General features: G+C 56.5%; 1 protein-coding gene across 4 annotated transcripts in view; it reads left to right on the top strand.

Annotated features, from left to right (window-relative positions):
• The window catches only part of STARD8 (StAR related lipid transfer domain containing 8), a 48707-nt gene that overhangs the window by 12701 nt on the left and 18713 nt on the right, over window positions 1-17293 (top strand). The window contains exon 1 of one of the 4 annotated variants that reach the window (XM_079319213.1): window positions 1194-1332. The exons of 2 other annotated variants lie outside the window; for them this stretch is intronic. In XM_079319213.1, coding sequence (XP_079175339.1) covers window positions 1209-1332 — 124 coding nt within the window. In that variant the 5' untranslated portion in view covers window positions 1194-1208. Of the gene's footprint in view, window positions 1-1193; window positions 1333-16778; window positions 17052-17293 lie in introns of those variants that run through there. One more of the 4 variants, XM_079319215.1, reaches the window with a different exon arrangement.

The following is a 17293-nucleotide window of genomic DNA, read 5'->3' as shown; positions in this document are numbered from 1 at the left end:
CTTCCTCTTCCCTGCCCTTAGGGTTCAGGCTTGGCTGGTGAATCACCAGTTTTCATTCTTGTTTCCCTCTGCCTGTAAAATTTGTGTAGCTCTGACCCCCTGATGCTGCAGTGACAGAGACCCCTCCCCCAGCTCAGCTCCTTCCTTCTGGGCTTTAATTCCAGGGCTGGAAGTTTTCCCATTTCCTGTAGCTAACAAAATACAGATTCCCCCCTCTGGACAGCAGGATCCGCTCACAGGTTGGGGGATTTTTCCTTTCTTTGAAGGCCAGAAAGGAAGAGCCTGAGTTAGAGAGAAGGTTTTTCTGTGTGGGTGAGCTCCAGAGCATGTGGGAAGTGCAGGGAATGAGCTGGGAAAAGGCCCCTTCAGCCACCTCGTGCCCTGAGTGTCGCCAGGTTTTTCCCATGGCAGCAAGGAGCGATTGAGATTGAGTGGAAAGTAGCTGCAGGCAGGAAGGTACATTTCTATCTGTATCCTTGAGTGGTTTGCATGGGACTGAAAAGATTGAGAGGGAAGTTCTGAATGTGGTCATTTCCCTGAAAATATAATGAGAAAATACACTGAAAACTGGCAGAAAGGTTTGGCTGGGCAATGTTTGTTTCTTTTTTTTTTTTTGGTCAGAACTTTGACATGCAAAGTGCCTTAACATGCACAGGAAGGTAATCCTGTGCCTGAAGCAGCCCCTCTGTCCTTCTGGGCAAAGCTGGTGCAAAGGGAGCAGGCGTGGGGCTGTGGGAGCCTCCTGGGGCTGTGTGATGCTCACGGGAGTTTGTTTTCAAAGCCCGAGAGGTCAGATGGGGAAAAAGCAGCGTGAGGTGTTGGCAGGCCAGTCTGATCACGTTAATTCCTCTTCTTAATGAAGAGCCCCTGAGCCCTGCCCGGCGCGTCCGCAGGGCTTTGAACACCCGCCCGCCCCCGGCAGCGGAGGCGGCAGCGAGCGCGGGGTGGCCCCGGGACGGGGGTGACTCAGTTTTGGGAGGATGGAGGTGGAACTCGTGCCTCAGCATCACCTTCACTCGGACCCTGGCGATGCCCGACCCGGGGGAAGGGGCTGAGCTGGATCCCGAGTGACGCGTCCCGGGGATGCTGCGGGAGGCGCAGGGAACGGGCGGAAGGGGAGCGGGCGTTCCCCGGCAGCGGCCCCGGTCCCGTGCCCGCATCCCGGCGGGGGCGGAGCCGCCGCTCTCCGCCGACCCGCCGCAGCAGCGATGGGTCTCCGGGACGGGCCGGGGGTCGCGGCTCCGCGCTGGAGCTCCGGGCGCTCCTTGGGGCTGCGGCTCCGCCGAGCCGCGGCCGCGGCTGCGTGCGGGAGGGGACGGCGCGGGCGGGCAGGTGAGTGAGTGCGGGGCCGGGACAGTGAGTGCGGGGCCGGGGAGGTGAGTGCGGGGCTCGGGACAGTGTGTGCGGGGCCGGGACAGTGAGTGCGGGGTCGGGGCAGTGAGTGCGGGGCCGGGGCAGTGAGTGCGGGGCTCGGGGCAGTGAGTGCGGGGCTCGGGACAGTGAGTGCGGGGCTCGGGACAGTGAGTGCGGGGCTCGGGACAGTGAGTGCGGGGTCGGGGCAGTGAGTGCGGGGCCGGGGCAGTGAGTGCGGGGCTCGGGGCAGTGAGTGCGGGGCCGGGACAGTGTGTGCGGGGCTCGGGACAGTGAGTGCGGGGCCCTGGAAGGTGAGTGCGGGGCCGGGGAGGTGAGTGCGGGGCTCGGGACAGTGAGTGCGGGGTCGGGGCAGTGAGTGCGGGGCCGGGACAGTGTGTGCGGGGCTCGGGACAGTGAGTGCGGGGCTCGGGACAGTGAGTGCGGGGTTTGGGGCAGTGAGTGCGGGGCTCGGGGCAATGAGTGCGGGGCTCGGGACAGTGAGTGCGGGGTTTGGGGCAGTGAGTGCGAGGCCCTGCGGGGCTCTCTCGGTGCGGGGGCTGCGAGCAGCCCGAGAGCGGGCACGTCGCGTTTGCTGTGCGGGCTCCGTGCGTGTCAGGGCGGTGGATGCCAAGAGCGCGCACAGGGGATGCGGCTGGGGTCGCTCAGGCGCTGCTTTCCTTCCAAACCGAGCGATTTTCGTGGTGTTTCGGGCCGTGCCCGGCTGTCTGGGCAACGCCGGTCCCAAAGCCCGATGCGGAGACTGTTCTGAGCCGACTGGTAAAACAGATCACCCGCCTGAGGGTCGGTCAGGTGGAAAGAGCTTCCACTTTTCATCCAAGAGCGTTATTTTGTATTTTAATGGACAGCATTTTAATTATGCTTGTATCAGTCGTCTTGTCAAGGCTGTGAAAATGCTTAGGGAGTTTTTGTTCATTTGGAACTCCAGTGCTAAAACTGGTTTGATGTGGCTTGTAAAGATGCCTGTGATAACAGGGTGTGGGTAATGATCTTGAAAGCCATTTATTTTGGGTTGTGTGAAGGGGAAACTGCTGCTGTCTGTTTTCTCCATTGGCTGTGATTCTTAGTGAACAATTCCACCTCACACCTGGAGACTCATTCTTTCTGCTGATAAATGATCCCTTCAGGAATGGCCCAAAACGTGCTGGGTGGACAGGGGCTATTCCTCAGGGATAAGAGAAGCGCAATTTGTCATAGGCGATGGAGAAGTGGTGTTCTCTAAAAATCTCCCACTGCTGGACCCCGTGCCAGTGATGTTGCCCAGCTCAGTGCTGGCAGATGGGACAAGTTGTAGCCAAGGGCTGTTAGCCCCGCGGATGAGGGGACAAAGTCCCTGCAGGGCACAGGAGATTTTTTTTTGGATCATCCACATGAGAGCAGGGAGCAGATCCTCTCTGGGGTCTCCTGGAGGGTCTGTGGTTGCTCCCAGGAGCCAGCCCTGCCACAGGGAGATGTTCACGAGATTGCTCAGCATTTTGTCTCTTTCCACATGTGCTGGTAACCCCGTGCATGCTTCCAAGGATGGAGCAGAATGGAAAACCACGTTCTTAGACTTGCAAAGCTCCGCCCTTACCTTTGGGACCACAGGCTGCTTGGCTTGCCCTGCAGCACCGAGTCCCTCCTGCCCCTGCCTGCTGCAGCCAGGTCCACGTGTGGGCTGGGGATGGGGTCCTCACGCTGCCCTTGGTGGGACTGTCTGGAGGCAGGAGCAGCAGCAGTAATCCCCCCACCCCCAGTGTGGTGAGAGGAGGCTCTGACTCGGGTGGGTAAAGCAGGAACAGTTGGATAGTGGAGCTGGTTGCTCATCACTTGCCAGCATTTTGCCTTTCCAGGAGCTGGGGGCTTTCTGCTCTGCTTCAGCAGTGGCCACATAATCCGGATTCCTCAGATGAATTCCTGCTGTTTCTCCTAGATCTGTGGCTGCTGTTTTAATTGCCCGGAGCTCCGAGCCAGACACAGGACCCTTGTTGCACAAACCCAGCTCCCATGAATGATGCTGTTGTGTGTGTCTCTGAGCTTCTCTTTTCCTCCCTCTCGCTCTCCTCCTTTGGAAGCCGGGGAATTCGGCGCTGGTGAGATCCCGCCTGCTGTGTTCGTGCAGCTGGCAGCACGGCTCCAGCTGCCATTTCGGGTGTGCTACTCAACCTCTTCCCCCTGATTTTCCTCTCATGAAGGACATTGGAGCCATCCTCCTCCTCCTGGCTGGAGCTGCTTTGCTCACCTCTTGCTGGCGTGAGGCTCAGTGCTGAGGCCAGCGCTGAAACATCCCTGTGGTGCTGGAAGCTTCAGGTGAATGGGGCAATGGTGGTTTCTGGGCTGTCTGTGCTGCAGATTCACCTTTCTCAGGGGTGTTGGGGATGTCCTGTGTGCCTGGGTTTGCTGGGTACCCTGTGATTGGAAGGGCTGCAGTGGCAGCGCCTGGATGATGCTTTTAGGGCTGGGGATTGGGAAAAGCCAAGTGTTCTGCACTTGGGTGTCTGGACAGAGATAAATGGGGCACGCCAAGGTAGTCAAGGATGCCAGTACAGGCTAGGCCAGCTCTGCCAGTCCGTGACACCCTTTGTGTGAAAATAACACGAGTTTCTCCTATTCTCCATCCACAGCAGTGGAAAAACAGGAGTCATGGATAATCCATTAGCAGAGCAGGAGTCCTTGGCAGCTGGGTGTGACACACGTGCCCCAGACCCCATCCCCTATGGGTGCCTTTCTGAGCTCTGTAAAAAAACCTGTAACCCTTTTTTCCCCCCTGCTCCTATTTATTTGGGTTGTTGGAGAAGAGCAGCAGTGAAAAGTCCAAGCCGGGCTGGCGCAGGATGTGTCCGCGGCTTCCCCTTCTGCGGGGAGTTCCCAGCTGGAGCAAAGGTGTTTTTCCCGTGGATTCACATTAGTTTTTCTCTCTTTCCGCCGTTCCCTCGCTGTGACTCTCGGGGAGGTTCCGTGAGCCGGGTCAGCAGAGGGAGCCGTGTCCTGCGGGGCCGCGTCCCTCCGGGAGCCCCGCGCTGCCCCCGCCGCCGCCTCTTTCCAGCTCCGCGTCTCCGCGAGATTTCCTGCCCTGCGCCTCCACACCCTCCCTTGTTCCTGCTTCACGCAAGGAACGAGCGGAAAAAAATGCCTGAAACCTCTGAGCCCGGCGCTTTTCCAGCTGCCGTCAGTGTGCGGGGACCAACGGGGTGAAATAACCATCCCGGCTGGGGACTTGGTCAGCACGCCCAGGCTCTGCACACATCGTGTTTCCAGAGGCTTTGCTCGCCCTCTGTCTCTTTTCTCCCCTCCCCACCAGCCTGGACTCTTGGGATTTGTGGGGGTCAAGGCTCGGCTGGGTCCCCCGACCCCTCCTCTGCCCGAGGGTGTTTTCACTCCTCGCTTAAATGACCTTCCAGTGATGCCCCAGATCAACATCTTCTCCCTTCGCTGGGGCTGACCCCGGAGGACACTGGCTGCCTGCTGTCACTCCCTGCCACCCCCTGCCCGCCCCTGGGGTCCTGTCACTCTGTAGCCAACAAGAGCCGCATTGAGCCTGTTCTGGGGTCTCTTCCCTCCACGGTGAGAGCCGGAGCAAGGGGGGCTGTGGCAAGGCAGAGGCAGGAGGGAGGCTGGTGGGAAGAGACGCAGGAGCTTGGGAAGGAAGGAAGGAGATGTGCCTCTCAGACTATGAAAACAATGGGGAAAAATCCTGTTTTTTAACTTGATTCTCCCTTGTTGGGAGCTTGGGCATCCCTCCAAGCAGTGATTTCCAGAGGAAACCTGGTTTCTGGCACCCCTGCAACGTACCTGTTCTCAGTCCTGATTTTCTGGTCATCCCAACCCAGATCACCCCAGATCACTATCTCCATCTCACTTTCTGCCTCCTCTGCCTCTCTTTCCATGCTCACAGGGAGGAATTTCACCTCAATATCCCACCTAACCCTTCTCTTTTTCAGTGAGAAGCCATTCCCCCTTGTTCTGTCCTTCCATCCCTTATCCCAAACTCTCTTGGAGGGTCTCTATGGTCTCCCTGGAGCTTCTCCAGGTGCACACCCCCAGCCTGGTTCCTGTTAGAGGGGTTCCAGCCCTCGGAGCATCTCCGTGTCCCTGTTCTGTCGCGACAGCGGGGAGCCCCCGCACGGGGCGGTGCCGGGGATGGAGAGGCGGATCGCGGGCTGGGGGGCGGATCGCGGGCGGTCCCGGGCACAGCCCCGCACCTGCCGCCCCACACTCACACCGACAACAGCCGCAGCTCGGCTGGCACTGCCCGACCCGCCCTGCCGGGGCACCGGGCACCCTCTGCGCCCCCTCCCTCGACAGGTCCCCCGAGAGCGCGGCTGGACGGGGCACAGCCTGAAGGTAAATAGGGAACCTTGGTTGTGTGCGGGGATTGAGTGCAGAAGAGGAGGTGGTGGGTTTTGGGAGAAAGCACCCAGTAATCTGCTGTCTGCTCGGGCTGGGCTGTGCTCCCCATGCTGCACACACATGGCAGAATCCCTTCCTGAAACCCCTTACAGCTCTGTGTGTAATGGGGTAAGTAGACAGGAGGTGATGGAGAGATACAGTGGCCTCAGGTTGTGCCGGGGGAGGTTTAGGTGAATATTAGGAGCAAATTCTTCCCTGAAAGGATTGTCTCTCTGGCACAGGCTGCCCAAGGTAGTGGTGGAGTCACTGTCCCTGGAGGGATTTAACAGCTGTGTAGCTGTGGCACTTGGGGAGATGGCCTTGGCAGTGCTGGGGGACAGCTGGCTCAGTGGTCACAGCAGGCTTTTCTAACCCAAATAACTTCTGTGATGCACCTGTGGCTCCAGAGAACGCTGCTCAGCCCCGCTGCCACCAGCAGCACCCAAATGCCACCAGGTGGGATGTTTGTGCTGGGATGGACACAGTGCCTGGGTGAGGTGGCTGTTGCTGCAGCCCCCTGGGGAGGGTGAGAAGCTTGGAGCTGGTTCAGCAGCTCCTGACAGCCTCGTGCAGTAACTGGATCCCCTGTGTCACTGCAGGCTGAGTCAGGGCGTGCGTGGGGCAAGAACGCGCTGCTGCCTTTGGAGCTGGGGTTTGGCATGTTCAGCTCTCAGCACAGCCACGCTGACCAGGACTCAGGAGGGATTGGGGTTTGGGCCACCTGGCTTTTCCCAGGGCTCCTCCTCACCTCCCCTACCTGGGATTAGTGCAAGCAACCCGCTGCCTGGTTAAACACGGATTTGCCATCTGACTCAGAGAGTCAGTGGGTTCTTGGAGAAACTGTGCTGATGTCAAGAGACTCCAGATCAGTCCCTCTCACTGCAGGCCTGGCTTTCAGTGCCTGGGCACATTTGCAGCAGATTGGCTCCTTTAGAACCCTTTGTCATCGGTAGGGATGATGGGTTTGCTGTGCGTGTGTCATTCATCACACTGTGACCCAGCCGTGCTCGGCAGAAGCGTGCTGCCAAGGTGAGAGGCTGCTTCCTCAGGGGCTCTTTGATCCTGCCGAGCTCAAACACCAGCTCTTTGTGCTTTTGGATTTGTGGTTTGTGTTCTCAAATGCTCCGTGTGCCGAGGGCAGCAGAGCCTCTTCTACTTAAAGACCTTTGTACAGTCCCTGGGCGTTGGAGTGCATATCGTGAATTTTTGGCAGAAATCCACACTCTTTTCCACTTGCAGACATGAACTGTTATCAATGGCTCTGCCTTTTTCTGTTTGCATTCTCACCATAGCCCAGTTGGGAAGGTGGCTGTGCAGCCACCCCTTGCCATTCTTGGCATGTGTGTGCCAACAGGAGCAGGGACCACGGATCAGCTCATCCTATCAGTCTCCCTCCATCCTTGCAGGGGGAAAATCAGCTCTCACCCTTATCCTGGAAGCTTGTCAGTATTTTCCTTGTGTGGCAAAACACGAAGTCCCAGCACAGAGCAGGTATCAAAGCTCCTTCAGAGGAGCAGCTCATGTTCCTGCCATGTGCTTGCACTTCCTCCAAGAAATCCTTTTCTGATAAAAGACTGAGTGCATAAATCCAGCCGTGCTTCCGTTGAGCATTCCTTGTCTGCATCGCCTCCAGTGCCCAAACCCCAGTGTGTGTTCACAGCACAGGCTGCCAGCGCTTCCCTTTCGTAAGAGAACAAAATGTGGTTGTGCCCAAGGGCATGTCAGTACTTCCCTTTGGTTTTGTACTAATTTCAAAAAGATTTGAAGGTTCTCAAAGTCAGTTGAAGTGAGTGGGGGAACGAAAGGTCGCCCTTTCCCCGAGGGCATGCTGAGGTTGCTGCGTGACTTTGGGCAGAAGGACCAGGCTGGGAAGTTGGCTGGCACTGAAGGCTGCAGGCAGTGCCGAGGGTAAAGCACTGCCAGCAGAGAGTACAAAGTCTCCTTCCTTCAAGTGATCACACCATGGAAAGCCTGAGACAGTTTGCCTGCTGCAGGGGTTTGGGGTTTGCTGTCAATGTGGCTTTGGAAGGGCTTTTGCATTTGGTATCTGCTGGAGTTTAATCCCCAAATTCGAGTGGTGTACTGGCAGTGGGGCTGTGGGGAAGGGAATGCCATTGGGATGGTTGCTGTGGCCCTGATTCATAGGGAGCTGGGGGGGTCCTGTGGTGTGGTGGGACTCCTGCCCTGTGCCAGAGCATCCCCTAACACGGGGGTCTCCTTTCCTCTCCCCAGCCCCATAGCAGAGATGTTGCTCCATCCCTTCTGCCCATTGGGTTTGGTGACAAGGATTACCAGAGCCCAGGGATGAAAGCTGAGCTGTTTCTGTGCATGTAAAAAGTTTTAGAAGTGGCATGGGGGCTGTAACAGCTGGGATGCCATTGCTCTGCCAGTATTCCCATCCCACACTGTGCCCATGCTGGTCCTGCTGCAGCAGCAATGGTTCTCCAAGGCAAGAGGAGCCATGGGGAGAATAGCTCCCCAAACCATGTCTCGGGTGAACTGAGCACATGAATGTCTCCCTGGAACTTGGGGTTTCTTATTTCTCAGCTTCTCTTTTCACACATGGTATTCCAGCCCTGCTGGGACATGTGACAGAGGTGTTAGGGGGATTTAGCACTGGAGGAGAGCTGTGCTGGAAAGCTGTGCTGGAAAGCTGTGCTGGAAAGCAGCTGGAGCCTCCAGGGGCTGGTGGCCAGGGCAGAGAAGAGCCTGTGAACCTTTGAGCAGAGCTCCAGAGGGGACCAGCAGCAGCAGCACATTCCAGCGAGGCCGGGGGTCTCTGCAGGGTTAATGATTGATCTGCTGTGGCCCTTTGGTTCCTGCCATTTGCAGAGGCACTTCAGCAGCCTGTGAACCTTTCCAGGCTGCAGGGCTGGGCGTGGGGATTTAAAGAGACAGGGTCTGTCCCTACATTTCCAGTAGGAAGATACTTTCCTGGTGCCAGAGGTTTTTGGGTTTTTGTTATCTGCTTGCTTTCTGATTCACTGGGTGTGTTACCTGCGTGTTCTGGATGAGGATTATTATCACTGTGGAACTGTGCTGGCCTCACTCTGCCCCATTCCATGGTCATCACCCCATGATGCAGGTGTGACCCTGATCCCATGGGATGTGGCTCCTAGTGGGTCCCCATGCATCTCCTGCCTCTGGGTGCTGTGACACCCATGGGTGGCCGTGTCCCCAGCCTGCTGCTGTCCCCAGTGGCTGCTGGGTTAATCATTGACAGGTCCCCGTGCCACGTGGGTGCTGGCCTGGCTGTTTGCAGAGTCCTTATCACCACAGGGCACTTGTCACCCCGTGCCAGTCACAGGCAGAGCAAACGTTAACGGCCAGAGCTGGGAACAGCTTCAACAACACTCAGGGGACCTGCCAGGGGCTCAGCCAGCTCTTATCCCATTGCTCTGGGGGCACATGGAATCCCAGCAGGGCTGCAGTGTCAAAGCCTGGGGGTCTGCAGGGGAGACAGGGCTGCTGGGGTGCTCAGGATAACTCCTGGGACACCTGGTGTGAACATCTGGATTTCCATGGGTGCTACAGCCAAGGCTTGGTCCCATTGCTTAAGTGAGAGCAGAGCTGGCAGCTTGTCCCAGGGTGTCCTGGTGCTGAGCCCAAGGGGTCCAGCCTGGGTGAGCTGGGGGATTTCCTGCCCTGCAGGTGCAGGTGGAGAGGACCAGAAATCTGGCATTTAAAAGGAGGAAAAAAGGAAAAGGGGTGAAGAGGACGAGGCTTTGCTGCCTGTACTGAGGGCTGGGCTGGGGCAGGCTGGGGGCAGGAGTGGTTCTGAGGCTGCACTGGGGGGTTGCTGTGTGAGGTTTGAGGGGCTGCTGGCAGCTCCCTGTGCTGCTCCTGCTGAAGCTGGAAGAGCCTGTGGGCAGGGGTGTCACAAGGCTGCAGCACGGTGCCACAGCGGTGACGCAGAGCGCACTTGACCTCATTGCATCAGTGTCATTGGGCAAGAGAAGGACGTCTGGGCAGCTAGGGCTGCTGTTCCAGCTCTGTTTTTCCAGGCAGAGTGCTGCCCCATGGCCTTCAGACACCTTCCTGGGCAAATCCCAGGATGGCTGTTGCATGGTGAGAAACACTGGCATGAGCTTCCTGGACAGAGGCACACTGGGGACCACACAGGGACTGTGGCTGTGTGATTTCTCCTGGGATGAAGTCCTGGGAGCAGAAGGATGTAGGAAGCATTGCTTCTCCCCCAGACATACAGAGTGCAAAACTGGGGACAAGGCAGAAATTGCTTCTCTTCTCCAGGCAGGCTGGATCTCCTGCTGTACCCTGAGCCCTGGCTGCTGCTCTGGACAGACATTTGCTTCCCAGCCAAGTGGCAGCTGACCCCATGCTTCCCTTTCCCACGGCTGGCCTCACACCTCCACACAGCTCTCCCAGCAGCGCTGCTGCCCGAGAAATTCCAAACCACAGCAGGCACTGGAGGCTTTCTGCAGCAGCTGGGCTGGATCAAACCACACAGTGCTTCTGAGACTGAAAGCCCCAAGTGCCTGTTATTAAGGGGATATTCAGGAGGTGCTGGGGGCTGATGACACACAGCCTGCTTTGGCTGTTGCTCCTGCTTGGGTGTCCTCTGCTGTACAGAGAGAATGGGATCACCCTCTCTGTGGCTGTGACCTGTGAGTGCATGGGAACACTGCCAGATCCTGGCACTGAGCTTATTTATTGTTTTATTTATTGTGCTGTCCCATGGTGGAGGGCCTGGGGAGAGTGAGCTCTCTCCTCTCCACATAGGGCTGTTGGCTTTGCTCTGTCCTTGACTGACTGTTTGAGGCAGCTGCTTCTCCACGTCCTGGATTTCCTGGATTTCTTCTCTTTTTGCTTTCTGTGCCTTGTGTCAGGACATTGGTGTGAAGGCAGTGTTTGTGCTTCCTAAGCCTCCACTTGTGTCCCTGCTGGGCTGGAACAGCTGCAGTGCTGGGCTGGCACAGGGCTGGGGGGGCTGCACTGCTGGGGTACCCCATCCCTGCCCTCCAAGGAAACTCAGGAGCCACATTTCCATCTGCCAGAGATCCCAGCACACCCCCTGAGGGACCCACCCTACTCAGGGCCCTTGAATAAAGGGTTGGGTGTGGAGGGGGGCACAGGTGCAGCCCCCTGCCCCTCTGGCTGCAATGCAGGACCTCCAGCAATGCCAACAGCTGTGCAAGTTCTGCCCAGTGGCTCTGGGAATGGAGCCAGGGCTTCTGTGAAATCAAGAGTGGGTCCCCAGCTAGGAGCCCCTTTCCAGGGTCCCATGCTTTCCTTGCCAGGCAGAAAGTTTATGCTTGGATTCTATATTTTGTGGCATTTTTTTCAGGATCTGGTGATGCCACAGTTTTCCTCTGGCAAGAGGCTACTCTCACATCATCAGTCCAGAGATTCTCTGAGGCACACAGACACTGCATTTGCAGCAGGGACTGAAGGGGTTAAAGCTGCTTTGCAATGTGATTTTTTTTTTTAAAAAAAGCCATTTCCTTCATGTCCAGAGACAGTTTATTTTCTGGGCATTCTTCAGGACGCAGGGAGGTGCCTTTTCTTTAAGGCATTTCCTGTAAGCAAGTTTATATTTGGCCTGGGGAGGGTGGGGAGAGGAGGTGGGTGCTGGGGAGGGTCCATGGCTGGGCTGGGTGACCTCAGCTTTTGGCTCCTTGTCCTGAATTGTGGAGGTGGCAGCTGCAGGAGGTACTGACTGTCACAGCAGGGTGAGGAGCAGGGTCCTGGGGGTCCCACGTGTGCCCCAGCACTGCTGCTGCCACTGTGGTGATGCTGAGCTGGCACCCTTTCCATTATCTTTAAGATGGTGCTGATAAGAGCTGCTGAACCCTATATCCTTGGTGTGGCTGTCTTCTTTCCCCCAGGATGGCTTTGATTGCCATTGAAAAGTCAGATTTAATGCACCAGATCATCAACATTTACTGTGCCCCTGGGGCTGTAGTGCAGATTTAACTCTTTCCCCCAGGATATCAGATCAGACCTTGATGCTGGGGCAGGGGCTGCAGCCAGCCCCCCATGGCACAGGCTGAGTTACCCCCTGATGTTCCCTGTGCCAAATCTCTTCTCCCCATTTTGTTTTCTTTTTATTACCGTGATTTCCTAACATCGGAAGGGGCGAGTTATGAAACTGGAGTTATCCAAACACGTCTTGTTTGAAGATAGCATTTCATGCAGCAGATGCAGCTTCCTGCCCTGTAAATGGCTCCCATTGTTTTGCCTTGGCTCCTGGCCCCAGCAGCGCTGGGGTGTCGCTCCGCTCTGGCAGCTGGAGCTGGTGGTCCCAGCCATGGAATGGCTGCACTGGGAGCACTGGAGCTCTGCAGGCAGCCTCTGAAAGCACCTGGGGCTGCCTCAGGTTTAAGGCAGTGAGCTGGCTCGCTTGGTTGCAAACATCACCTGCAAACTGGGGTTGGTGTGTTCTGGGCCAGGCACAGAGGTGGTGCTGGTCTGATGGATGGTCAGGAAGCAGGGAAGAGGGGGGAAATAAAATGAGGTTGGTGTGGTGAGAACAGTTCCCAGTACAAAACAGCACACATTTTAAATTTTTAAATTTTTTTTTTGGTTTTTTTTTAGTGTTTAAATGCAAAAAGAGGGTTCAGAAGTGATCCTCAGGTGCTGGTGAGGCACTGGGAAGAAATTGAGCATTTTTTCCTGTGAGAGTGTGAGGCACAGGTTTGCCCAGAGAAGCTGTGGCTGCCTGTTTTGGTTTAGGGCACCCCATGCCCCATCCCTGGAAGTGTTAAAGGCTGGATTGGATGAGGTTTGGTGGAAGGAGTCCCTGCCCATGGCAGCGTGTGAAACTGGACGAGCTGAAAGGTCCCTTCCAACCTAAACCATCCTGTAGTTCCAAGATTCAATATTCTGTGATGCCTGTGGTGGTGTGGAATGTGGTGGGGGTTGAAGAAGTGCAAACACTCAGAGTTTGGTGCCTCTCATTGCCCTGGGCTCGTGGCTGGGCCAGCCTGACCTTGCTGAGTGTCCGGCAGCCGCGGCTCTGGGGAGCTGCAGCAGGAGCAGCCTGGGAGCTGGCGAGTTTTGGGTGGATTGTCCTTCCCCAGGGTGTGCCCAAATCTCTTCCTCTGGCTGAGGAAGGCGTGCTGGGGATCACACTGTCCCTGCAGCTGGGGCACGCTGCAGCCACACCAGGAGGGTGCCTCTCTCCTGCTCTCCACGGCCTTCCCACCTGCTTGAGCAGCAGGGATTGTTTTCTAATTAATATTTTGTTTCTGTGAGCACTGTTTCAGGCTGGGGAGCTGCAGCTGTTGGCTCATTAATGAAGTTCTCTGCAGAACCGTGGCAGGAAGCAGTGCCGGACCCTTGGCTGAGCTCGTGGTTTGACGCTTTTCCTTCCTGCTCTTCTCAGCAAAGCAAACTCCCTTTACTGGGCTGTGGCCCCACGTCAGCCCCTGCTCCCTCCCTGCTTTGGGTGTCAGTTTTTGCTTGGAGGGCTGGGCTGTGGTGCCCCAGGCAGGGTCCTGGGGAAGGAGCCTGAGGCTTGTGTCTGTTTCTTTGGCCGCAGTGGTGGGCAAAGGCAGAGATAGCAAAGTCAGGAGTCTCAGTGATTGCTGTTTGATAAAGTTCACTGATATTTTATCAGTGGTCTCTGGGGACAGAAGGAAGCTGTGAGTTAAGAACATCTGTCTTGGCAGGGCCACATCCCCCCTGAGTGCTCAGTGCTCAGGATGGAGCTCAAATCCTCAGAGATCCCCAGATCTCCTTATTGCAGAGATCCTGGCAGTTCTTGGGCTGTTCTCTGGCAGAGCCAGTCACCTGGCAGTGCTTCACCTGGGATTTACCTGCTCTCAGGTGGTTCGTGCCGCTCCTTGAGCAGGGACTGAGCCGTGAAGGGCTCCTGGCAGCACAGAGGGAGTTGTGTAAGACTGGCTTCCATGGATTATTGAGCATTTGTGTTTCTTGGCCAGGCTCCTCAGCCATCGTGGCATGGAGTGATGCACTGGTGGCTTCGTTGGTGTTTTTCCAGCTCCCCTTCAGCTCCTCTCCAGCTCTGCCCAGGTTCTGGGTGGGTCCATAGGTACAGCAGTGCTTTGCAGTGAAAAGGGGAGGAGATGCCATATCCCACCTCTGTGGGAATGCTCTGGAGACTGAGGAGAACAAAGATCAGCTCCTGCAGCCCCTCTCAGCCTGCAGGCACCTTGTGTCACTGCACAGTCCTGCAGCAGGTGGGAATGAAACACTGGGTGAGCAGCGAGTCCTGGCGTGCAGGTCACGGGTCAGTGTCACCTGTCAGTGCCAGGCAGGGCAGGGGAGTGTGGCTGGCTGTGTGTGCAGGGCTGTGGCTCAGTGAGGCTGTGTTGGGTCAGCAGCCATGTCTCCAGGCTCTGGGACTTTTGGGCAAATCAAGGCACAGACTGTCTTAGATGGGGCTGGGGGCAGGTCCTGCTCATCCCTGAAGGTGCTGAGGCTGTTGAAGTGTGCTGGGGCTTTGGGTACCTTCTGGAAACTCGCAAGTGAGTCAAAAATTAGTCGTAAAATTAGATGGAGAAACTTCTAGAAGGGTGTGAGCTGATTGATTGACCACAAACACGTCAGTCAGAGCTTTGCTGAGGCAAAGGCTTCCTCAGAAACACCAGTGGGGCAACTCTGCACACTGCTGGGACTGGAAAAGAGCATTTGCTTTGGGGACAGATGAGCATTCTAGAGTGTTGTTCTGAAGGACACAGCCCTCAGTGCTGGGGATGGCTCCCTCCCTGTGCACAGCTGCTGTGATCACAGAGGCTATTGCAGAACGACTGTCTTGAGGGCAAAGTGTTCTTGGTATCACCCCTGGGCAGCTCTGAACACAGGCTGGAGCCTTTGCCAGCCCTGGCACCAGCTCACCATCAGGAGGAGGATGGGGATGAGCCCCATCCTCACCATGTCCAGCTGTGAGCACCTTGTGCAGTCAGGCCCAGATGAGAAAATCCCAAGCAGGTCTGGCTGTGACAAATCTTTTCCTTACAGAGGGGCTTTCACAAGGAAGGGAAGCTGGAACAAACATGCCCATTCCTGCCAAAGGTGCTGCTCTACCAGTAACTCATCTCTGCTTCCTACTGCAAGAGGCTGATGGAATTGGGGCTTCCTGCTGCCTGCTGACCCCTGGGCTTCTCCTTGGCCTGCCCCTGGGAGCTGTTCCTCTGCTCCTGACCCTGCTGTCAGCAGCCACTGGCTCTGCTGTGCTCGGCGTCACAACTTCCCATCAGCTGGAATAGCTGTGCCAGGGCTGTGCCTGTAAATCCCTCAGAAGGCTGGGAAGTGCTTGGTTAATTACCCAAACTGAAGAAGAGTTCTTTGAACAATCTCTGGGAGGTGTTCCACCTGCCTTACAGCAAAGGTCTTGGATTTGGGACTGTCTTTGCAGTCTTGGATCCTTCCCGATCCGTGGCTCTCCTCTGTGTCCTGCAAGGCTTTGCTTGCCTTGGCTCCTCAGAAATGCTGTTTTTTTTCATAAAGGGCCCTGTTTTGGTCTGTGTGTGGGTGCAGGGTGGGCTTGGCTGTGGGAAGGGGTACAGGCAGACCTGGCTGTGCTGAATTCTCTGGTGGGAGGCAGATGGGTGGGACCATGTATGCTACTGCCATTCCCATGATTGGTCTTCCATTGGGATTCAGCATCTTGACTGTCAGACCAGAGCAAGTGTCTTTAATATTGCTTGAGGTCAGCTTTTGCATCCTGTTTTATAATATTCCCTGACATTCCCCACATTCCTGGCTAGAAGACTTCTGTACTTTTTTGAAATGTTCCTTCATCTCTTTGGAAAACTGTGACATCCTTTAAGACTTCTTCAAATGCCATTGCCCTGCTGAACTGGCATCTCCTGTTAACTCCATAAAGAATGGGAAACCTTGAGTTTCAACTCCAGCCCCAACAACATCTCCTTCCATTTGGGAAAAAGTGGAACAAAGAAAGAGATACACCATGTGCTCCTGTTTGCCTCAGTGACCTCCCTAAACCTGATGTCCCTGCTGTGTTTCCACCCCTGTCTGCAGGTTTCACTGCCCCCCATGTTTTTGGGATGATATTGGGTGTGTTACCCGAGCTTCCATCATTGTCACAGCCTGTCAGGACAGCAGGACGGGCTGGGGTCCCCCTGGGTCCCTGGGGCTGGGTCTGCAGGGTCTGACCTGCCAGGTGTGAGGTGAGGATGGGATATGCTGGATAGGAATGAGAGACCTGTGGTGATTCTCACTGGGAATCAGAAGCAAGGTGAGCTGCTGCTCAGATGCTGTGAGGTGATCTCACAGTTCATTCTGGGAGTGATTTATGCCAAAGCACTGGTTTGGGAAGTGCAGGCACAGGGAATATGATTTTCATTGAGGAGACTAATCCTGTGTCAACCCCAGCTCCTTGTTTGGACCGTGCTGACCCCTCTGCTTTGGGCTGAGGTGAGCTGGCTCCTGCTGCATGGGGAAGAAGCATTCCCAGGGCAGGTGGGGCACACCGGGCTCAGCACAAACCTGACGTTTGTGGGAATTGGGTGATTTCGTCTGGATATCTCTGATTGCAGGCACTGCTGTTCTTGTCCCATCTTTTTGAGCTTTTAGCTCTCTTTGGTGTCTTGAGGGACTGGGAAATTTTTGACAGCCCAGCCTTGGCTGTCAGTTTTCCCATCCCTCGCACACAGAACCTGCTGGCAGCTCCTGCAGTTCGCCAGCTGGCTGAGAGGAGCCTCAGCTCTGAGGTTTGAGTAGCTGATGCCTGATGATGAGAGGGGGTTTTGGGGTGCCCATCCCTCTGGACAGTGCCAGGCTCCCCCCCGGCCCCGGAGCCGGCACGATGCCGCCCTGCGGGATTTTGCTCTCAGTTTCCCCGGCTGGAATCTCAATTTCCCCGGCTGGAATAGGAAGCTGCGGCAGCACCGGGGTGCCGTGCTGGGCAGGACAGGGCTGGGAGGGGGCCGGATGGAGCCCTCCCCGCCGCTCCCACCCCCGCTCAGCCGGGATGTCCTGTTTGCCGGGGCGGCGGGGACACGGCGGCTCGGCTCGGCTCAGCTCGGCTCGGCTCGGCTCGGCTCGGTTTAGCTCGGCTCAGCTCAGCTCGGCTCGGTTTAGCTCGGCTCGGTTTAGCTCGGCTCGGCTCATCTCAGCTCGGATCGGTTTAGCTCGGTTGGGCTCAGCTCGGTTTTGCACAGCTCGGCTCAGCTCGGTTTAGCCCGGCTCGGCACAGCCCTGCAGCTGTGCCATGGATTGCCTGCAGGAAGGTCTCTTGCCTCCCCTGGACACTGCTGGGTGGCCGAGGAGGGCGTGAAGGAGGCTGCGGGTCATGCTGATACTTTATTCGGCATTTAATCCACGGGCTCCAATGAACAAAGCCGGGATTAACAGCTCCTGCCATGGTGAGTCTGCTCGTGTCCCGGCTCTGTGTTTGGATTGGGAGGCTCCAGCCAGCAGAAGCTCTCGGGGGAGGTGGGAAAGGCTGTAAAATGACCTTTTTTCTTGTTAGAGATTTCTTGGAAGCAGCGTTTCCTGTGCAGCAGGGCGGTTTGCTCTGGCTTTTACACAGCGGGGCGAAGGCAGGGTTCAGAGGTGTCGCTTGTGTTGTTGTTAAATTGTTGGGTTGGATTTTTTTATTTTAATC

Source organism: Erithacus rubecula (genome assembly GCF_903797595.1).
Source record: "Erithacus rubecula genome assembly, chromosome: 15".
Classification (NCBI taxonomy): Eukaryota; Metazoa; Chordata; class Aves; order Passeriformes; family Muscicapidae; genus Erithacus; species Erithacus rubecula.
The sequence above is the reverse complement of the archived record's forward strand: the minus strand, read 5'-3'. Positions and strand labels throughout refer to the sequence as shown.